Below are 24,583 nucleotides of genomic sequence, written 5' to 3'. Positions count from 1 at the left end.
CTAAAATCCAATTTTTATCACTTTAATACTTGCTTTAAATTTTAAAACTGTTTATAGAACAGCTTTAACAATGCTCCTTCTAACAATATTTTCAAAACGTTTTCCATGCAGTACCTATGTAATTTAAAATATCTTTATAACCAACTATAATTTCTGAGCCTTTTTTTTATGTAACACGGTTTAAACTGCTCGACTTAATTTATATGCAAAAACGGCTCGTTTGGGTTGAGAAAATATTTTACGTAGAAGAGCAAACAACGTTTCGACCTTCTTCGGTCATCGTCAGGTTCACAAAGAAAGAGGTAACGACCGGAAGCTGACCACATGTTTGAAAAGGGTTGTGTAACTGAGTGTCGGAATGTAGAGGGCGGTGTTAGATGTTTGAATATATAATTTTATTTATTTTATTATATTAATATAGGTATAAAGGCGTTCCTTTATATTGGTTTATTTTGGGTTTAAGTTGTTGTATAAGTAAGGCTTCTTTAATTTTACGTTTGTTTATGTTTGTTTTTTTATTTAGTATTTGAGTGTTTTCTATGGTTATGTTGTGTTTATTTGACTTGCAGTGTTCGAAAACGTGTGAAGATGACTTTTTATGTTCTTTGAATCTGGTTTCCATTTTTCTACTCGTTTTTCCAATATAGAAGTCGTGGCAGTTATCACATTGTATTTTGTAAATAATGTTGGTGTGGTGTTTGTCAGTGTAGTTTTTACATAGTATAGACCTTAGTTTTGTGCCTGGTTTTTGAATAAATTTGGTATTAACTGGAATGTCATATTTTGTTACTAGTTTTTACCAAATGTTGGTTATTTCTTTGCTGATGTCAGGAATATATGGTATACAGCAGTATATGGTTTCGTGATTTTTTTATTCGTGAGATATATTTACTTTAGTTGGTTGATTTTGCTTTCTGTCTAGGTGTGTGCGTATAATGTTTTCTACGGTTTGTGGAGGAAACTTATTGATGTTGATGAAGTATTGTTTTATTTTGTCTAATTCATCGTTAATTTTATCTGGTGAGCATAGTTTTATGGCTGTGTTTATTTGGTTTCTTAGTATGTTGAGTTTTTGTTTTGTTTCATGTGCTGAGTCCCAAGGAATGTATAGTCCAATATGGGTGACTTTTTGGTGGATTCCTGTTTTAAATTGTGTATTGGTTCTTGTAATTTTGAGGTTAAGAAATGATATTTGATTGCTTTCTTCCTGTTCACATGTGAAGTTAATGTTGGGATCTATAGAGTTAATGTGATTGAAAAATTAAGTATGTGTTCTGTAGATTTGAATCCCGCAACCGTGTCATCTACATATCTGTACCAGTATAGTGGTGGATGTAATGCTTGTGTTTCAACTTGTGTCATAAAAATATTGGCTAGAACTGGTGATACTGGGTTGCCCATGCTTAGGCCAGTTGTTTGTATATAGTTTTGGTTGTTGAACATGAAGTTTGTCTTTATCGTGGTGAATTCTATTAGGGTTGCTAACTGGTTACTGGGAATTTCTATGGTTGGGTTAGGGTCTCGGATATAGAGTTCTAAGGCTATCTTGTAGGCTTCAGTGGCTGGAAGTTCTGTAAAGAGGGATATAACATCGAAACTGGTCATTAAGGCTTTATGATTAAGTTGATTTAGATTAGACTTGAAATTAAAAGAGTCTTTGATGAATGAGCTGGCTGATGTTACATATTTGGAGAATGCCCATGCTATGTATTTACCAAGATTGTAATTAAACGATTCATATGTGGACATTATTGGTCGTAATGGACAATCTGGTTTATGAGGTTTGGACATGCCGTATATTTGTGGTGTGCGTGAGTCGGTTTTACGTAGGTAGGAATAAAGTGTTTGTGAAATTGTGTTGGCTTTTTTCATTTATAGTAATTTGTTCAGTTGCGTCTCGTGTGTCTTTGTTGGATTTGTGTGTATTGGTTTAAATTTGTTCGTGTCTGATAGGATGTTATTCATTTTTTGGATGTATTCATTCGTGTTCATTATGACTACAGCGTTTTCTTTATCTGCTTTTAGAATTTTTATGTTTTTGTCTTGTTTTAGGTTTTTAATGGAATTAATGTCTCTTTTTGTAAGGTTGTTTTTTAGTTTTCTGTTTTGTGAGAAAATTCTTTGAAAAAATCGTTTAAGATGTTGTTTTTAGGTGTTTCTGGAAAATATAAATTTGTAATTTTACCTGGGAAATTTGGCTGTTGGATGTCAATAAAATTATCTAAGTTGTCTTCTTTCTGTTGGTTGTTTCCTTGTTGTTGTTTTCTGTAGAAAGTATCACAAGTCTCCTGGCTAGGTCTTCTAAACATGTTTTGATTTCTAAGGTTGGAATGTACCTAGGTGCTATTGCGAAGTTGAGTCCTTTGTTAAGTAGATGTATCTCGTCTGTGTTTAATTGTCGTTCGGATCTGTTAATTATGAGGTTACTCAAGGGTTTGTCGTTTTGGTGTCTTTTCTGTTGTTTGCATCTTAGTTTATCTAGTTTTTTGTTGTGGCAGATCTTTTTGTCTCTGTCGTTCTTAGTATTGATTTGGTTTATGTTTCGTTGTATAAGTCCGTAAATCTCTGGTTTAATGCAGCATGCCAGTTGATGGTCTAGGTAGATTTTTTGTTTTTGTAAGTCATGGAGTTCTTTGTATTTTGTGTTCAACATGGCTTTAAGTGGTTTTTTCTGTAAATTTTGGATAATGTTTGTGTATATATTAAAATTTTTTGAAAGTTTTACCTTTACAAAATTAGGGGTTAGTTGTTCCTTTCTACATTGTTGAACAAAATAAATGTCATTTCTTCTATTAATAATTCGTTGGTTTAAATTTCTCAGTTTCTTAAGGATCGTGTGAGCGTGTACTGTTAATAGTGGTGTACGGTATGCTAGTTCAGACATAATGGTAACAGGTAAGTACAAATACACTGAGAAAAACACAAAAACTTACACTTCTCGTACAATCGCCGTGATGAAATAATAATCAGTGATGTCAAGAAACCCACTTGTTGAAAAATTTATATGCAAAAACGGCTCGTTTGGGTTGAGAAAATATTTTACGTAGAAGAGCGAACAACGTTTCGACCTTCTTCGGTCATCGTCAGGTTCACAAAGAAAGAGGTAACTGACCGGAAGCTGACCACATGTTTGAAAGGGGTTGTGTAACTGAGAGTCGGAATGTAGAGGGCGGTGTTAGATGTTTGAATATATAATTTTATTTATTTTATTATATTAATATAATTAAGATTTCGACTTAAGATTTCTCGCTGAAATATTACAAAAAATAATAAAGTTTTGTTATACACGTGTACTTTTCCAGTTTGGAACATTTTTTCACAGAATATTTGTGTATTTTGTTTCATTATATATATTTTTACTTTTTTTTTATAACACTAACTTGATATCTTTTCACCTATAATCCATATTTTTCTTTGAATTGTTTCATCGGACTCATTATTTATTTTGGCTCGTGTTGTTTTTGTCGTGTCTTTTAGGGCTATTTCGTAATAGATAATTATATTTCTGATATCAACTGATTCTCAAGAAGTTTCCCTAGCGTGTTTTGAGTAACACAGTTGGAAAGTTTTGTGAGTTTTTCTGCAGGACAATTTTTCATTTGCTAAACTTGTAATGCAGACTTGCGTATTTAAAGATTAAACTAAGGTCTGCCAAACAAAAAATATTGTTTAAAGTTCATGAATAAAGCATTTTTTAAAATTATTACCAGTTATAGTTTCTGTGTTAAATCCTGATTATTGGATTCTTACTTAATAGGCTAATGTATATACGTGATTAATGGCTGAATCACGTCCCACTGAAACGGTACATGAAACATTGACTGTTGAACAGTTTGGTGATGGCAAGCGCAATGGAGATGTGAGTTTATTTTTATTTCAGTTGTTTACTTGTCTTAAAATGATATTCTCAATTAAAGGATGTTTTAAGTAATAATTTGAAATTATTTTATGTTTTATGGATATTCAATTTTTAGGTGATTTATTGAACAGTGTGACAGTGAAGCATTATTGTCTAACTGTTTGGAATTATGTAAAATAATGCACACAATATTAAGACTGAAGTTATATGTATGTATATATTTTTCAACATAATCAAAATATTAAAATCACTAAAATAATATAAAGGAAAACGTAAGTAAAAGCTATATTGTAGCAATTATTATAGTATTAAGAATTACTAAAAAAAACATACAAAATGTCACAGTTTTAAGGATAAAGAATGTGAGAATACAGAAACTAAGAAAACCTGAAGGACACATAGTAATGTTTTATTACAAAATTTTCGATGTATGAACATTTAATAACACATTACGAATATTTATAAAGTCTTTAACATAATACATTTTTGAGCAAATTCACATTCTACACATTCACTGTTTGTAGTTGCTAAGTAATAAGACTTAAATAATGCTGATATTGCATTGCTGACCATCTTTAACAGATGCTGATAGAGGCTATTATTGACCAGTACAACAATAATCATGGCAAATATGGTCTGTAACACAGTGTTCATAAAACAACAACAAAAATCATGTATTAGTTACATTTGATGAGTAGTTAGAAGCCATCAGAATTCTTATTTATTGTTTAAAAATATTATGACTAAATTGAATATAATTATCAAATATACAGTAAGTGAAAATATTATTGCATTTCTTTTTATTTAAAAGTCTGAAATGTTTACAGTTGTCATTCAAAAAAGAAAGTAAAAGATTTTAATAATGTCATTTGAGGGTATGTTAGTGATGAGAATAGTAATATAAAAAGAAGTAAGCAACAAATGTATCTGATATGTGAGTTATTAATATAACTTAGAACCTTTTTATTACTGTTAATAATCCAATAACTCTTTTAGTATTATGTGTAATCTATATTGATTTTAACAAAAGGAAGCACCAATACCGAAAAAGCAAAATTTTTAGATTGTTAACAGAACAAAATGTGTTAAAATGTTTCATTATTCAGGAAGTAACTGTTTAGACAATAAAAATTCTGTAATAGATAAAATTTGCTTTAAATTATTTGTATGTGACAAAAAATATTTCATAGTTTTCTTTCAGGATAAAAACACTATCAAGCATCAGACTTTTTTCTCCCCACAGGAGAGACAGGTGATCAGACTTAAACTTAAGAAACCCAAGCCAGACAAAAAAGTATCATGGAGAAGTGATACAGTGGACAATGAACATTTAAACAAAAAAAAGTCTAAATGTTAGTATTCTTTTCTTGTAAAATGTTATGTGCATGGACAAATTAATAGAAAATAAAGGAGACTGAAAATTATAAAGTACAGATATTTGTATCCAGCCATTTATTGGTTGTTTAAATGTATCAGCTGTTCATTTATTTAGTTAGGAATTAAATGTGGAAGAAGTTTAATATTTGCTGAATAAAATTTACATTTTCTTGTGCATTGAATAATGATAATAGATTAATGGTTTGAAGTAACAAATTTGGCAACACTTTAAAGTAATTTGTGTTATACAGCTTAGAAAATTTGCTAAATTGACTGAAGGAGTTTAAAAGTATATATTTATATTCCACAATATAGAAAAAACAGATACCTAAAACAAATATGTTAAAAGAACAAAGCATATCAGTAATTAAACATACTTTTGGAATATGCTAGTTAACAAAAGTATTCTGTTTTTTAGATTTAATTTGTAGACATGTTAAGTTTATAAACATAAATATTTGTCAAATGGATAAGATTATGTATATTTGACTGTTGTACCCAAACTTTTTTTACATACTGAATTTCAAAATTATCAGAGAAAAAAAGCATTAAGTAAACACCTAGTATTTTCAATAGTGTTAACATATAGTGTAATTTTTAAACAGTGTACCTCACACTAACACCTAGATGTTACAAGGTCTTCAGTTTCTTGAAATGTGCAATATATTAGAAAATCATTTTAAATATGCACATTTCATGAAAAAGGAGTTTTTAAAAACAGTTTCTAAAGCAAGGAATGCCTCAGTACTGAAAGCTGCATACAAACAAGTATGGTTATATTATTTTTATATTTGGAATGTTGGCTTTAAATGTTAACAGGATAAATTTTAAAAATTAATGAGCCACTAGTGATTTCAATGTATTAAAATAATTACTTATGGAGCTCATTTTCATTTAGTGTAATGTCACATCAAGATCTACTTTAAAATACTGATCTGAAGATTAGGATGTGGCTAATTCTTTTTATTTGACACTATCCGTCCTTACCCAGTGTTGCCTGGGTATTACCTGAATAGATGGCTGATGTTTAGCTATTTGTAAACAAAAAGAATAAAAATTTTTCTTTTCATGTAACAATACCTGTCAAATGGTCATATTTCTGGGAGATAAATATATTAATAGTACAAAAGTAAAATAAATGAAATCATAGATTTATTATTGTATAGTTCAATTACACTCATTTAACAGTCATTATAGTGCCTCTGGATGAACAAAACTTTTGGTTTCTTATGGTGTCTCACTGTCACTTTTGTGACTAGCAATCAGACATTTTTAATTTTTTTGACATATTACTTTATGTACATAATGAATGTTAGAAAAGTTTATTGTACCTAACTCTTTCCCACTTCAAAAATAAAATAAAACTTTCTGTAATATTTCATGGGTTCAAATAGTCTATTCAATAAAACAAAATTACTCGTTTGATGAACTTTTATTCTGACATCATAACAACAGCACACATCTCTGCAAAATACACATACATTTTTCTGATGTTATATCTATTAAATCAGATAAAAAAAATTGTTCTGTTTTCTGTGGAAAAAAATTAATTTCAAAATTTTCATTGACATTAAAAATTTGATGTCACAGGCACTAAATCTGTGTATGCTTGTTCCATCTCTTTATAGGCCTACTATTAATAGTCTGAAAGATATAAACAGACAAACTTGGCCTGAAGAAAGTTTTGCATCATACGTATTTTCTTCAGTCTGTTTTTAAATATGATCACATTTGTTTTTCACTACAGGAATAATAATAAATTTTATTTAAATGTGTGTCAATTTAAAACATTAAAAATTTTTTATGTACAAACACACTGAAAGAATTTTTAAATTATAAAACTGCAAAAATGCCATTTTTATTACAACATTTTTCTCAATATACATGTCAATTTGTTTTTACATAAGGTGTTAGTTGAAAAAATAACTTTATAATAAAATACCTTAACTACACTTGCATATTTTGAAAATGGTTTTTTGATACAGAAAAGCAAATATTTAACTATAATAATTTCTCTCACTACAATTAATTCTAACACTTATGCATGCTTTATTTCTTTTAATCTGTTGTTACAAAACTGTCATTGTTCTACATTACTAGTGGAAATGAAAATATGAATTATCACACTCTTTTGTATGCTTTATTTTTTAAAAAGTGTAAAAAGTAGCAGTTGCATAACATGTTTTTAAAAAAATACTTTTTTTTTTCTTTTAACAATATAGAATAACAGGTTTTAAAAATATTCTGCAGAATAAAACCTAAACTTTAGTTAAGCCATTAATCTAACAATCGCCTCTCAGCTAGCCAAAGTACTCAGCTTACTTTATAGTTTAAAATCAAAGATTATAAGAAACATATGCACCATATCTGTGTAGTTTCAATGTAAAATTACACTTAATTTTACATTGTATTTTTCGAAGTATGAAATATTACATTATTTTTCTGTACATAATACCTACAATTGTGATTTTCTTGCATTTATTATATTGTGAAACCCTTGATTTAGCAACCACTTTGCCAGCTAGCTAGACTACTAAACATATACAAATACAGTATCTATGTGGTTTTGATGTAAAATTAAACTTTTTAATTTCATAGTGTTTGATTTGAAGTTATGAAATATTCCTTTATTTTATCTTTACATGATATCTGTAATTGTAATTCCCTTAGGTGGAGCATATTTAAGCAGTTGTTTTATATTCTATATTCATCAGAATTCAATATATTTAATAAACTCAGTACTAGGAGTCAGTTATTGTTACAACTGTTGCCTAGATACTTATTTTAAACAGCGATTTATTACCCAATAAAGTCTCTGGTAATAGCCAAAAGCTAGCAAATAAAAAAGTATTTTAATGCAGAGAAAATTCTGTGCACAATAAGAATTGTACCCAGGTGCGCACACACACGGAATTTCTTTAGTTTCAAGTCTCTGGCTTCTTTCCTCTTGTAGCTATGTTGGTGGCTGACACACAGGTGTTTAATTAGTGTAGGTTGAATTCAGCTAGTCTAAACACTGTTGAAGTTCGATGTACATGGTTTGAAGAATTTCCTAGGAGATGTATACTCTAATAATGGCCTAATTATGCAGGTATAAAGCAATTTGGTTCTACAAGGTTACTGTGTCATTTTATCTACAGAAAATAATTTTACACAGAGATAGAGTCAGTCTATAAGTCTGTTTATTGACTGACTACTTTTCCTAAGCACTTTTTTCATTTAATTTTGGACTGTTTCTTTATATATTGTTTCTAATTATGGTAGAAAGAGACAAGTTGTTACAATAAATCAGGTGCTCTTAAACTATAGGTTGTGTCTCCCAGGTGGTTATGAACAGTAAATTGTATGACAGTTTTTCATGTTCTTTTAGCCTCAAAATAAACTGTATATAAAGAACTTTAATATGCGAGTTCACGAGTTGTTCAGATTTACAAATGGGAGTACCAGTTTTAAAACTTTGAGAATCCTTGACCTATAGGCTGGAGAAAACAAATGTCCTATGATTATTTAGTTTAAAAATGATATATTTTTAGATATATGTCACTGAAAGTATTTTATTTTTGTAAATTTCATATAGCAGCTTATTGTTTTCTCATTTTGTTGTTGTTGCTGATGTGTTATTAGCTAACAGGCTTGAAAATTTAAAATATGTGTGAGTACATACTATACTCCAATTATTTTTAATAAATGCTTTTTTCTTTTTTTACAAAAGTCTAGCGTAGTTTATTTTTGTATTCAAATATTTATATTATATATATATAATATCCATATTTTAGGTGTACCTCTTCTCTTAGAATTTGCTGTTGTGACAATTGCAAATTCACATTCTCATCTTACAAATGACACCTGGTAAATGTTTCCGAAAATTTATCAAGTTTCATTTGTAAGATGATTATGTGAATATGCACTTGTCACAATTTTTAGTCACATCATAGCAGCTAATAGCTCTGAGTTTTTTCATTTGCAAATTACTAGCTCATAGCTTCATCATCTCTTGACTAATTTAAGATCTAATTATAGTTTTGGACTTTGGAGGTCTAACCCTTTTAATTGATGTATGAGACTAGGCAAAAGGCCTTCTAGATTAGTTTACTCTAATCCTGCCTGAAATTATTTCATTTTGAGAGTAGGCTAGTAGAGATCTTGATGAATAATAAAATTGAATTTGGTGAAGGTTTGCTCACATACTTGGTATTGCTGGTGCACAGACATATAGATGATGAAAATGGATAAAACGTCCCATAAATTAATATGCTCTAATCCTGCCTAAAAGAATTTCAAGTGCCATGGCTATTGAGGATTCCCTCTTGTTTTATTTGTAAAAAGATATTAAGTGATGAAAACATTTACTCTAATGATTTTCATAACAGGTCTCTTTAACACTGTAAAACCATTTTTAATATTGAACATTGTAAATCATCTTACAGCTGTAGGTTTTATAGATCATTTATCTTCTCTCACATATTAGGAAACTTCAAACACAAGGGAGGCTAATGGTAAAAATATTATTTGCATCTCAGAATTGCTGGTATGGGTATTAACACTTTTATTGATAAGGAGAGTACAACGTTTCAACCTTCCTAAATCATCTTCATGTTAAGAAAGAGAGAGTTTGAAAGTGACTGTTGCCGAACATATGCTTTAGGGATGAGAGTATAAATGAGTATGAGATTGTAGGGGGAGTTGCACTTGGATGTTAGGTTATTAATTAGTGTAGGTATAAAGGTTTAATTTTGGTTTTAATTGCTGTATAAGTAGGGGTTCTTTGATTTTGCATTTGTTTCCCTACTTAATATCTCTGTGTTTTCTATAGTTATGTTGTGTTTATTTGATTTGCAGTGTTCAAAAATGTGTGGTTTTTTGTTTTTGTTCTTTGAATTTGGTTTCCATTTTTCTGCTTGTTTCTCCAATATAGAAGTTGTGATAGTTGTTGCATTGTATTTTATAAATTATGTTGATGTTGTTTGTCAGTGTAGTTTTTACATAGCATGGACTTTAGTTTTGTACCTGCTTTTTGAAGCGAGTTTCTCATCATCAAGAAAAATATGATTTGTTACATGCAAAACAAGTATAATCAAGAAAGGCTTTTAAATGGATGATTTGTCTTCTGTTACTCAGATTTTGCAGATGTGACCAAAATCATGTTATGCATAGTTGTCCACAATTTTGGGCATCCTGCTAGAGTATATATCATGTGAGATAAACTCAACAGAGTTCAAAATGCAATAAATCATGTATATTTTGTCACTGACATTATTTGAAGATGTTAAGCACTTGCAGGGAAAACATTGACAGTGATATCTGCTGAAGCTAACAGGTTTGCAAAGTGACCCCATACATTTTACCAGGTGGATTGTTTTCCAGTGTCATGGGAGGTGCAACTGTAACTCTGTCAGAATTCACCCCTCACTATTTCCTTTTATTCATTGCTTGGAATGTATAAAATTTGGTCATATTCTTCACTGCTTATCTTTTTTAGGGTGACTTGATGTGAGAAAACACTAGGAATATAGTCAGAGAAGAGTGGGTGATCACTCTTAGCACCTGGAAGCTTAATCAGTAGAATTATATGTATTAGCAGCCTTTCTTATTCAGGAAGAAGTTAAAGTGAAACTATTTCTGATCTGTTTGGCTTGTATGTTAATTTCCAGCTTTCCAGGAAAATTCTTAACAATGAAATGCCATTTAGATACTGTTGAAAAAAGTTGTAATGTAATAGACTGATAAAGTTTATTACATGTCAGACTTAAGTACATATGAAAGTATACCTCAAATATGTTACAATGACCACAAAACTTCTAATCCATTTTTGATCCAAATTACAATTCAGAGGCAAGGCTTCTGACAAGTTATTTTTATTGAGTTTTGTGTGTCATTTTGGGTGATAATGATGTCATGTTATCAAAACTTTTATCTGACTTTAGGACTGAATGATCATTTACATTTTTATCTCATAGCATAAAAGGATACATGTATGTGATATCTGTTTATATACTGTTGAAAAATTAGCATTCATATCTGCTATAAAATGTTTTGCTATACAGACAGAAGTAATATAATGGTTCCCAGTCTTTCTGCAGAAATCCATTGATTCTGTTACTTTTTGTTTTTTGGAAAAGTAATAAAAAGCAAGATTAGGCTTCTGTGTCTGTCTATTGCTGTATCTAACAGCACAACAAGCAGTTTCCATGATAGTACCTGATGAAGCCTGGGCTGTAAGTCATTTAAGATAAGCAAAATGTTGTTTTTTTATTTTGTGTATGTGATTGGCCGAATACAGACCTGGATACTGATTGTAAAGCAGGTAAATTTTTGTAACATCGAGTAGCACAACTGCACATTTAACATCATTTAGAAGATGATGCTGAAGGAAAAAACTTATCTAAAGTTATTGTGCAAGTGTTTTACAATTGTATTAACTACAGCTCCTTATGAACACAACTGGAAGGCATTCAGTAAAGTAAAGGTTACATTGCCTCCCAACTGAACACTTGCATCTTTTACTGTGATTTTCATCTTCTTCAAATGAAGACCTGAACAATGGTAACAGTGAAAAATTACTACTGTGGATTGAGACTATAATAGTCTGACAGCTGTGACTAAAATCAATAATTGTGTTAGAGACAGTAAATATCAGAAAATAAAGAATAATGAGGATGAAATTGATGATTTAAAATGGCACTATATAGAAAATAGTAATTCAAGGACTGTTAGTGGTATAAATTCTAGAAAGAAAAATTCTAATACTATTATTTATTACATATGCTTTGTAACTTTTTGTCAAACAAAGGTCTTTAATAAGAGTCATTACTAGTAAATATATTTTGAATGTTGATGACATTATTTTATTAGTAGACTCTAAATATTACATATTCAGTTAAAAAATTAAAATTTGAAAAGAAAAAGTTGCACACATTTTATATATGTATGTAGCATACTAACTGCTTAAAACAGCAATTTTATTATAATGTTCCATATTTTTATCTATGATTGTTAATTTAAATAACTATAAACTACAAAAACTTACTTTTGGTATAATATTTTTTGCAGAACAGAATTTTACAGCTCCTTCACTGTCAATGCATTATTTTTCCTCTTGGTGTTTAATTTCAAGAAATTTTGTTTTTTCACAGGCTGCTGTATCTATAAAAAGCCACAAAAATTTGGGGAAAGTTCTTCAGAATCTGATGATGATGATGATGAATGCCAACATTGCAGGGGACACGTAGAATTAAAGAAGAAACAAGTTCCAGCTTCATCAGGAACAGAAGGTGTTGTATTAGGTTGCGTGTTTGAAAACTTTCTTCATGATATTATAGAAACATTATATAAGCCCTTCCTGAGGAAAGTTTGAAGGATAAAAATTGTAGCAATAAAAAAACATTTGGTCTAAGGCATAATATAAGTAAAAATCACACTAACTAAAAATCTTTAAGATGAAGAACCAACATTTCAAGGGCTTATGAGCACTCAATATAAGGGTTAACTCTTAAACAGCAGCAAACATCAGTTGATGCTGCTACCTACAACTTTCCCATTGTGTCAGGGTTAATGCAGTATAATTACTAAAGCTTAAAAGCAGTTACATTGTAACTTGTCAGGAAAGAGTTCCCAATTTTTTTTAGTATATTGTGAAAAACTTGTATTTGAAGTTTGATTTGTACAAATAGAAAAAAACTTTAAAAATCATGATATACATGACAGATTACATATTAAAATACAAAGAGGCAAATTGTAAGGTTATAGAACATAATGTGTAAAAGGTTTTATTGTTGAGTAATGAAATGGTTATGAATAGTATTTATTTAAAATACTAGAAATATGCAATTGTTACATTTTATGTAGGTTGCCAACTGGAGGAAGTTTACACGAGAATTAACGAAGTAAAGCTAGAATTCACAAAACTAAAACATCTATGTTTTTAAGCTTTAATTATTATAATATTTACAACCTTCACACTAACTAAAAATCTTTAAGGTGAAGAGCCAACATTTTAAGAGCTTATGAACACTCAGCATAAGGGTTAACCCTTAAATGGTAGCCAAGATCAATTGATGCTGCTATCTTGGTGAAGGTATGCTGCTGATTGTATGTGACTGAGATAAACTTGGTGGTTTTCTCTGGACTCTTGTTTAACTATGAATGGTATACCTTATTTTCCAATAGAATACCTTGCTTCTGTACACAGTTTAGCTTGATTCCTTTGTATATCTGCCTGTAAGATTTGAATGCCAATAGTCTTGAGCTAATTCCACCATGAACTGCATGAGTTCAAGATGTCATCATCATATGATGATAGTCCTTCATCAGAAGGAAAGTAACACAACATCTCTGCACAGTAACTCCTTCTTGTGCTTAAATTAACTTTATTCTTTTTTTTGGCATTGTCTGGAATGGCATATTCCAAAATTGTTAATCTGTTACTTGAGATTTGCAATAATTTACAATAGAGTTAATTTTTGTTCAAGTTAACCTGGTTTAATTTTTGTTTCACATAGTCAGTTTTAACTTTACATAGGAAGAAACATTTGGTATATACCCACCATTATGCATTAAGTGACAGGATCTTTCACTTCATCCTGTGATAGTGATAATGTTACTAATAAGGGACTTTTGGATACTGAAGGCTTGTCTGTGGAGAATTTCATCCATTGTTCAACATGTTATGAGTTCCTTCATGCATACTGGGCCTCCTCCTTCTGTCCATTTAAGCATGACTAGGATGGCAATGCATTTTACTGGTTATTTCCTCCACTAGGTTTGCTCTAGGCACAGTTGTATCTGTGGAGGCAAATCCTCACCCTTTTAATTTCTTCCTTGGGATGTGTTTGTAAATATTTTCTTTCTTTCTCTTTCCCTTGTGTATTTTGATTCTTCCTGTGCTTTATTACATGAAATTTGTACTGCTCAAGATTACTTAGTATTCTCTTTGTCTAATATTAGGGTCTCTATTGACTCACCAGTACTAACATGACTTGTCATCCTCATCTAACTGAATCTGTTGTCCTGGTTCATAGCCAGCCACTCTTCATTTCTGTTTTTTGATTCCTTGTCTTGGGAATCTTTTCTATCTGTTTTGAGGTGGGCCCCTTAACTTCTTTTTCTCTTTCTAGTTGTACCCTGCTGGTACATCTGTGAGTCTACTATGGATTTACAATGCTAAAATCAGGAGTTTGAATTCCCTCATTGGACTCAGCAGATAGCCCAATGTCACTTTGCTGTAAGAAAACACACAAATTTCTTTCTTGTTCCCAGTTTTCATGCTTTTCTCTCTTTCTTACCACCCTCCTCTGTTACATCTTTTCACTTCATTTTATTTCTGGGGTACTTTATTGCTCTTCAGAGGGAATTTCTGAAGAGGATTGTTCTCTTTTCACCTCATTGACTCGTACTACTACTTCTGCTCTCTCTCCATAATAGGTTTCTTTGCTATTGGGACAGGATGATTTCCTTACTAATATACACATCCCTCATTCTTATCTCTTTGATCTTTGTTGAGCTCTTCTTCTTTGCCTGGAGGACTTCAGGAGTGTTCTTAACTCACTGGAGACCCAGACTAATGTGGTCTGGTATTAATTGCCATTGCTCACTTTGGTTTCTCATCTTTCTCAGCCTTGTCCTTCTGTTTCTGTTCCTAGACCTGCTGTATCTATGTTTCTCCTCCCATGTCATCTCTCATCTTGTTGATGACTACCCTATCAGGTCTGGCATCTAGTTATCAACCTATTGTTTTCAGACTGATTTCTTGTTATCCCTTGATTCCATATAAAAGGTGTCTTCCTGCCAGTGATTATTTTCACCTAGCCTTTGGGAAAAAAAGGATTGACATTTTGGATGCCTTTTAACACATTTTGATTTCCCATTCTGTATCTGAATCAACTATTCCAATTCCATTATCTTCTTTTTGACATTGCGTCTGCTGTTATGGTTTCAGTCAGTTCATTGGGGCATTTATTTGCAATGTTCATGTTGGGCCTGAGGTTCCATTACTACATGAATGATTAGCTTCTCCTCACCACTTCAAGTTACCTTTTGGAGTTTTTTCTAACACTTGTATTTTTTTTTACAAGACTTGTCTGACTTGCTAAACTTTCTCAATCTTTTCTCATGCCTGCTCAATATTTGGTACACCAGACACTGCCAATACCACAGTCAGCATCCCTTTGCCACTACTTTTCCAGGACTGGACCTCCATTTCCTTATAGATACTTATGGGTATGTGGGTTCTGGAGGAGAATTCATTCTACATCAACAAATTTTAACTTGTCATTGTACATCAGCATATTTACAATTCTTCCCTCTTCTTGTGGATCAGTTGGTTACAATCCACTCTTAACAATTTCACAGGTGTTTTTTTTTGTATCAATATTTCAGATGGGTACCCATTCCAGGACTCTTTGCTTCTGTGCAATGGATGTGCTGTTTTGGGTTCATCTCATAGCTTGACATATGTCAAGGGCTCTGAGCTTGGTGGCCAGTTGCCTATCTCAGCCAGACAGGATTATACTCGCACAGTAGTTTCTTCAATTTCAGGTTTTTCATTGAGTTTACTCTGTTTGGCATATCTCTTATGGATGCCTTTGTACTCTTTTTTTCAGCACCAAACTTTCCCTTCTCTGGTCTCCAATTTCTCATCCTCTGGCTCTAGCAGTTGAAGCTATGAACAAGAGCTGGTCTCACCTTTTCTGTATGCGTACCATTCTCTTTATCTTATCTCTCATTTACTTTCTTTGTTATGTGTGACACTGTTTGTCTGGTCCTGTTGGTGTTACCTCTTTGGTCAGCACAACTTTGGTTTCCTTTGCTTTGTCAATTGGCATCCAGATCCCCTCTTTCTCTGCCCAATTCCCACTCTCTTTCTTACTTCAACACCACATGCCTCTTTTTAACCCAGAAGTATCATCTCATCTTCATATGCAGGATTTGTTTGGTTCATTGCCTCTAAGGCTGATCTCTTTAACTGTGTAACCATTTTTCTTATTCCTTTCCTGTTGTTCTTCAACTCTGTTCATTTGTCAACAGAAGTGGTGTGTTTTCTTGTTTTTTTATGTTGTTCCATCCAGTACTCCCTTTCTTCAAGTTTTTCTACAGTTGCTCACCTTTTGGCCTTTTTTCACATGATTGTTTGTGCATGGATTGTTGGTTTCTACCATAGCTTGTTATTGGGTAGTTATATCAAATACATAATACTTTTCCCATTACCACCAGGTTTTTTTTTTCACCTGTCCTCTCCACTTTCTTCAGATCCTTCCATTGCTAACCCTTTCTTCATACTTTCATGATTTACTAGGACTTTAATATGGTTTGACATGCTTTGCTCCAGCTTATGGCTTCTTGTTCTTTCTATAATTTTTAACCTAAAGACATTTATCATTCTTGCCTGTAGTCATTGTCATTTGGATGTTTTTTTTGTTCCAATGATGCTTCTTGTACACTCTCTCATTGTATTTTCTGACTTGCCTTTCTTGACAAGATCTTTCTTCCTTAAACTTCGGCTGCTTGTGAAAGTGGTTGTTTGTTCTTTCTCACCTCACTCCTGTTTAATTTTAACTTCCATGCTCATTTTGATCTAAGTTGTCTTCTGTGTTACATCTTGATTTCAGGGTTTTCATCATATCTGTTTCTACCTTGGGGGCTGTCCTTGTCCAGGGACCTGTTGCTTTATACTCTTACATGATAGGTTTGCCAACTCCTCTGGTTGGTATATTTTTCCTTAATTGTTGATACTTGTAGGCTGTTTCACATTTTATCCCATCAGTTTTGTCACCTGTTTTACCCTCTTGCATCTTACTTCAGCTGGTCATTGAATAAGATTGTTTTAATAGGTATTACAACTACTCAGCACACATTTGTCTACTATTGTCTTCATCATCTGCTGATTCTTCTTCTGGGGAATTTAGACTCTCTTCAGTTGCTGTTTTGCAATATACTCTCCATGTTTAAGAAAGTTAAGTACATTTTCTTCTCTAATGTTCAGTATTATGAAAAAAGCTAAAAATAATGGAAGTGACTGTCCACTTCTTTGGTTTACCTTTGCCATTTTTTATAAATATGGTTTTATGTTTACCCCTTGCATTGTCTCAAGTAAAGGACCTTTTCAGTAGGCATCCAGTGATAACCAGGCACTCTTCAGGTCTCCCCAACATGATTTTCTCCTCCATCCTTCAAGTTGAACATACGAGCTTTTGCCACTTACCATATCTTAGCAACTGGAGTGTTAGACCTTTGAGAGTTATTCACTGATTGTGTACAGTACAATATGGTGGAAAAAAGGATGGTGGTGGCACTGTGTGTAGTCTGGGTCAACCCCCTTATACACCCATGTTCTACTGCTCTTTCACTCTATAATATACTTCTCTGCTATTCAAGCCCTTCCTTCTTCACTTGCCTGTGCAATGTGGGCCCCACCCTCAAACAGCTAGTCTGCCCTCATCCTGCAGCAGGATGAATTCATCACTCACATCTGTGTCCAGTTGATTTGGTATTGGACACAGACTGTAAACTACTTGGACAATATACAGTTTATGTGCTAGTGCTGAGTTAATCATGTGAAAATTTTACCCATCCTTGCAACACTTGGGGCTTTTTTGTTTTCCTTACCCTTTTCCTCTGGGTGAAAAATTTACACTAGTCAAAATCAGATGTGGTTTTCTCATTGGTGTGCTCATATGGAGTCCCTACCATCACATGTCACATTCCATGGGTTTTCCTTCTGCCTACTTTTTGAAGGGAACTTTTTAGATTTAATGTTTGCACTGTTCTAGCTTTTCTGCCTTAGGAGGTTAGGTATTGTCTTGTATATTAACATTATCCTTACTTGAAATTGTATTTCCAATAGATATCCTCCCCCATCACCCTTCCCACTTCCAGTACACTTTCTTCTTGCCTTGTCTAAGAATGAAATTAATTTGAGTGTAATTTTTTTATATAGGGGAGTTACTGCACAAGGATGTTATGCTGCTCTCCTATTGATGGAGAGCTGTTGTCATATGATAGTTTCACTCATTAGTTCAGCTCATGTTAAACATATTTTTATAGGTGGGAGGTTGCTCAGAGCTTGGAGCATGAAAGTCTAATAGGCAAGTGCACAAAAGAAACAAGCCATTCTGTGTAAAGAGGTGAATGTTGTTGGAAATATACTTTCAGACCAGTTAGGAAAATGTTCAAAGAATTATGAACTTGCATACAATGAACTTTTGTTTTTACTAAATTAACTTATTCTTTCTGGGATGAGATGGCACATAATGTAACTATGTAGTTAACTGTAGAATTTCAGAAGAATTTATAGGAGTTGCTTTGCTACATTATCCTCAGTACACATGAGCAGCAACCTTGATAATTGTTCACTCAGTGAATCACTGTCTTTCTTCTATGTTAAACTCTCTGATAGCTTATTGTGATAACCATTTATCCCAGTAGATCCCATACTGCATGATCTAAAATCAAGATACTAGTTATTCTCCATCTAATAGTGTACCTCATTTTCTTATACTACATTCTCTTTCAGACAAATCTTTAGGGCAAATGACTCCCTTTTTCATTCAGAAGGGATTGGAAGGACTTGTTGGCTCTCCAGAGTCAGTAATGAAGCTTCCATCTGGTGACATACTGGTGGAAACATCCATATCTCAACACAGTGATCTCCTCTTGCATTCAAAGGCAATTGGGGATATACCTATTAAGGTTACACCTCATGCTACTTTGAATTCATCACGAGGAGTTATTGTTGAAAGGGATTTGAAGAACATCCCCGAGTTGAAGATTCTCACTCGTTTATCCACCCAAGGAGTTTCTGCAGTGAGGCGTATATCCACTCACAAATATGGAATTATTCTCACATTTACATCACCATGTCCACCTGCCACCACCAAGGCAGGTTATCTTAATTGCAGAGTACAGCCATACATTCCAAATCCTCTCTAATGTTTACAGTGTCAGTGGTTTGGTCACTCAAAGACGTCATGTCGTGGTTCCTTAACGTTTGCTCATTATGGTGGCAAGGACCACGATGCCTATGAGTGTGAAACGGACCCTCATTGCGTCAGTTGCAATGGCTCTCACCTGTCCTACTTTCATTCTTGTCCTAAATGGTTGGAAGAAAAGAGGTGCAGTATTTGAAAATTATTCATAACATTACTTATCCTGAAGCTGAAAAGTTGCTGTCTACCACTTCGTCTCGGATGCATGCTGCTACACTTCGTTCCACTACTACAGTGGGAGTGCAGATGGATCTCCCTGTGCCTCCAAAAGAATCATTACCAAACCAAAAGAAAAGTCTTTTTAAGCTTCATGGTTAAAAAAGTTGATGAATCAACTTCAACACCCATCTCTGTCCCTTACATTCCAGCAAATCCCAAGATCCACTTTCTTTGATTTTGGGTACAGGCATTTCCTTGGATAGATCTTCTCCCACCCCAAGATGTAAAATGATCATTTGTTGATGTCCTCAGTTGCTGGAATTCTTTTCCAACAGCAAAGACCTGCCCAATCGACTCGGGGCAGGATTCATGGAGATCGATAGACCTCCCTCGAACAAAGACAGAAAAGAAGAAAGACGTGGTCATAAACAGAAGGGTTCTCCACCCAATTCACCTACACATCAATAAAAATGGCCACCTTGATATAATGGAACTGTCAAGGTTTACGTTGTAATCTGGATGGCATCAAAACACTGTTTGCTTCCTTCCATCCTGTATGTCTCTCCTTACAGGAAATGTTTCTGAAACCTGCCAATACAGTCATCTTTTGGCAGTTTTTTTTTTACAGAAGTGGCAGGCTGTGTGATAGATGAGTGTATGAAGGGGTTGCACTGTTGGTTGATCAGCATGTGCCCACCCTGCCTTCGTTACTCAACACACCCATGGAGGCCATAGCCATCTGTGTTTCCTTGAGTCATACCATCACTGTTTGTTCTCTCTACCTGTCACCTGGAGAGACCTATGATCAATCAGACCTTGATGATCTCATTGAACAGTTACCATCTCCATTTTTAATCCTGGGGAACGTTAATGGACATCATCCCCCCTGGGAAGTGCTGATATTGATAGGAGAGGTCACTCCATAGAGCATATGCTCTCTGATCACAACCTTTCTTTTTTCAATACTGGTTCTTCTACTTATTTTCATACATTAAGTCAGTTCTTTACTACTGTTGTACTTCCAATTTGCTGCCCTTCACTATTCTACCATTTTTCTTGGAGGGTTGACAATAATCTATGAGGCAGTGATCATTTTCCTGTAATTTTGAGAGAGACTGGCCGTGGTTGATGCCATCGGACCCGCGTGCCCAGGTGGAAGCTGGATCAAGCAAACTTGCCCTCTTTCACTGCTCTCACAGAATTTGATCCTTCCATTGTCTGAAAGCTATCTGTGTGACAGCAGTAACTGACTGTATTATACAAGCAGCTGCTCAATGTATTCCTAAAACCTCGACACATTTTCAAGGATATCCTCATCCATGGTGGAATTCTGCCTGCCACATAGCATGGAAGGCTCAAAAATGGACCTGGGATACTTTTTATAGGTATCCCACACTCTTGCATCTCATCGCTTTCCAGCATGCCCGTGCACATACTCAGTGGGTAAGACATTAAAGTCAGAAGGAATCTTGGATTAAGTTCACAACCAGCATATCTTCTGTCACCAGTTCCAAAGTCATTGGGCTATATAATTCTGTCCCCCTCTCAATCTTGCTCTCTAATGGCCAGGAAGTAGCTGATACCCAGAGCATTGCCAGTACTCTAGGTGGAAGCTTTTGTTGGGTATCTAGCGCTTCTGCACCTTCTTAGCCATCAAGACTCGGGCAGAGCAGTCACCTCTTTCCTTTCGAGGTGATTGTCTCTATTGCTATAATAATCTCTTTACACTGGTGGAACTCATACTGGCCTTTCATCGGTCTGGCAGTACATCTGTTGGACCTAATAATGTACATTGTGAAATGCTGTGCCATCTAGCTCCTGATTCTTTTGCTATTCTTCTGATTTTTTTTAACCAGATCTGGCAGGAGAATGTTTTTCCTGATGCCTGGTGCAAGGCTATTGTCCTACCTTTCTCTAAGACTGGGAAGGATCCCAAGATTCCTTTAAATTATCATTGTGTTTTTTTTATGAGTTGTCTCTGTAAGACCTTAGAGAGGATGGTTAATACTTGTCTTGTTTGGTTCCTCAAATCAAACAACCTCCTCTCGCTCACCCAGTGTGGGTTCCAATGGCAGCATTTTTCCATGGATCATCTGATTCAACTTAATGTCAATCAGAGAAGCCTTTCTCAAACAACAACATCTTGTCTCAATATTCTTTGGCATTGAGAAGGCTTATGATACAACATTGAGGTATGGCATTTTGCAAGACCTCCATATATATGGGTTATGTGGCCATTTGTGCATTTTTATTAATTTTTTAATGGACAGGAGATTCCAAGTTCATGTGGGTTCGACAGTTTCCTGTTCTTTTCTACAGGAACTTGGTGTCCCTCAGGGCTGTGTTTTGAATGTCACACTTTTCAGTATAAAGTTTTAAGTTTAATGAATAAAACAGTAAAACACACAAAGAATACAATGTTATTTAATTATAGTTATTTATTTGGCTTTCTAACAAATGTGTGAGTGGATTGAAATAATTTCTTTACTATGTATGAGGTGAACTTAGAGAGAGCAACTTTGAATCTGTAGGTTAAATAATTCAAAAGCTGTCATAAGAATGAGTTAGCATTATATGTCATTCAGTGAATCAACACTTTCTGTTGGTTATTAATAATGTATCCATAAATGTCTTGGAGAATTACTGACAATAAAAGCAGTGTGTTATAGAATAACATGGCATGTGGGCTTGACTTTCTTGATGGGTTTCTTGATGTAAATATGTTTTGGCACATTTTATACAATAACTTTAATCTGTATCAAAAGATATAAGTTCAAATAGGACTGGAAATTATCTTTAAATAAACAATTTGGAGCAAAGAAGTGGAGATTAAGAATTTATTTTGAATATTTACTTTTGAAACTAAAAAATTAAAAGTTATATTGAATTTTGATTTATTGACATTTTAATGCCAATTTCATTGACTATATTGATACTAATATAGTTTAATTAAATTTTGAATGCAACTAAAGAGTTGTCACATTATTCTTAGAACTTCACTGAAAAAATCTCGTGTATATCTCCAGCAAGTTCATGGTGCACATCAGTTCTGTGCATAGGGTGCTGTTATTATGGGTGAGATGTGCATTGTTTTAGCCTTTCCTTCATTCAGTGTTTCAGCTATTGAAAAAGAACAAACAGAAATTAGGTGATGGTATTTTATTCTATAGTGGATAATGTTTCATGTGTCAAAAAATACATAGTTGTGATTGTAAGCATACTTATAAGTCAGAAGATTGTCATTCTGAATAAAGTGCCCTTTTCTGACAATCAGTATTCTGTGAACAAGAATTTGAGAAATTCACTTATTCCCATTGCTGAATCAGGTATCAGTAAAACACTAAAATATTCACAAGGAAGATTAAACTAGTTAGAATCCAACTATATTAATACAAGTACTGACAGAAAGAGGTTGAAATAGGTAGAATACAACCATATTAGTCTAAATATCAACAACAGCCTTTGAGCTCGATAGAATAATATTCTATTGGTACGGGTATTAATAGGAAAATGTTAGTCTTTGGATAGTTTTTGTGTTAGGGTAACAATATACATTGTGGTGATGAAATTAGGCAAAAGATACTCTGACATAAATATTGACAGAGAACAGTTAAAGCAAATACTGAGTAGAGAAGATCATATTTGGTTGATTATTTCTGTGTTAAAATAACCACTGTCAGGGAACAGATCAAACTGTGGTATCTTATATAATGGTACTTAGCATGAAATCGTCCGTAATAATCTGATGCATTATTTTAATCAGAGCATGTTAAAAGTATGTTCAAGTAAACTTGTAACATATTTTGAGGATATCAAACATTTTTATTTTGTAATTTTATAAATGTATAATTTCCTGATTGTTTCTCTACAGGGTCAGATCAGAAATCATGAAGAAAGAACATAAATACTACCTTAAGTGTAAACATCTGTAAAGTTAGTTTATAGAAATATATTCAAAATTAAGAATATTTAGTTGTAGACTACCTCTATGCTGGCAAGTTTGAAGCACAGTTGTCATATGTTGGGTAACTTGTAATTTAAAATACTTTTTGTTGTAATATGAACAAGAAGTACTCTTCAGAATTCTCATCTTAGTGTAATATTTGTATACTAGTAATAGATTTCTCATATATCCATAAAATAGAGGTACTTTATATATCAGCTTATTTACAAATAGCTTTCAGTTATATAGTTCTTCCAGGCGTAGATATTACAACTTTTAAAAAGCTGTATTATTACAATATTTGTTCTTTATGAGAATCATTGTTGTAAATTGTACATTTAGTTTTTTAATAATAATTAAAACTGGAAAAAATCATTTCCCATTAAATAGCAGTTTGCAATATATCAGGATCATTATTGTAAACCACAAACCATCTGAATATACAGATTGACTGTGTATCAATTGTAATGAATAAAATTTTTTTCCTTTATTTTTAACATCTGAACTATCAGTTTATGTTACTGTTCTTTTATTATGTCATAATTTCCACATAATAAGTATTTTTTACTTAACACTTATTTTCTGTCTGTAAATCAAGTGTAACTCATGGGGTATTTTATGCCTCATTACATGGAAGTTTATTTTATTTTATTAAAGTCTGTAATTTACCCATTGATTTATTTCTGTGAATTTCAGTCCTTTAAAGGTGTATGGTTGAGAATTAACATGGCTCAAAACAACAATTCACAACATATTGTAATTTGGGTTTTCTGAGCTAGTGTGAGTGTATATGTTTTGATTTCACAGAAGTGTTTAATTAGAAAAACATTTTCTTTTGTAATCAGCTAGTAAGTAGAATTGATGCAGGAGTGACAAATCCTATAGGATTAAGAAATACATAAACTAAGCAACCCAGTACTCTATTTTTGAAGTGAACCTCCAATTCAAAATCCAAAACGAACAAATTGAAATTGGTGTTAAAAAAATCTATGGTTTACATGGTTTTCATCATAAACATTAGGTCTGTTGGTGAACCTTTCCTTCTTCAGGAATTTATAATAAATTAGTATTTATTGTCATGTAATACATAAACTAAGCAACCCAGTACTCTATTTTTGAAGTGAACCTCCAATTCAAAATCCAAAACGGACAAATTGAAATTGGTGTTAAAAAAATCTATGGTTTACATGATTTTCATCATAAACATTAGGTCTGTTGGTGAACCTTTCCTTCTTCAGGAATTTATAATAAATTAGTATTTATTGT

At 32.9% G+C, this 24,583-nt stretch overlaps 1 protein-coding gene across 6 annotated transcripts; it reads left to right on the top strand.

The window, feature by feature from the left end:
* Positions 1-3,353: 3,353 nt before the first annotated feature.
* LOC143224182 (uncharacterized) lies at positions 3,354-23,814 on the top strand. Of its 6 annotated transcripts, none has more exons than XM_076452643.1 (5): positions 3,354-3,570; positions 3,758-3,859; positions 5,103-5,211; positions 12,370-12,507; positions 23,246-23,814. In XM_076452643.1, exons 2-5 carry the CDS (start codon positions 3,779-3,781, stop codon positions 23,263-23,265), a joined length of 348 nt encoding a protein of 115 aa, XP_076308758.1. In that variant the 5' UTR covers positions 3,354-3,570; positions 3,758-3,778; the 3' UTR covers positions 23,266-23,814. The 6 variants fall into 6 exon arrangements, with proteins under 6 accessions (XP_076308758.1, XP_076308750.1, XP_076308741.1 ...); XM_076452635.1 differs by having other exon boundaries at positions 12,370-12,519; XM_076452626.1 differs by having other exon boundaries at positions 5,061-5,211; positions 12,370-12,519.
* The last annotated feature ends 769 nt before the right edge of the window (positions 23,815-24,583 follow it).

The sequence above is a fragment of the Tachypleus tridentatus genome, chromosome 1 (genome assembly GCF_004210375.1).
Source record: "Tachypleus tridentatus isolate NWPU-2018 chromosome 1, ASM421037v1, whole genome shotgun sequence".
NCBI lineage: Eukaryota > Metazoa > Arthropoda > Merostomata > Xiphosura > Limulidae > Tachypleus > Tachypleus tridentatus.
This window is presented reverse-complemented; position numbering and strand designations above follow the sequence as displayed.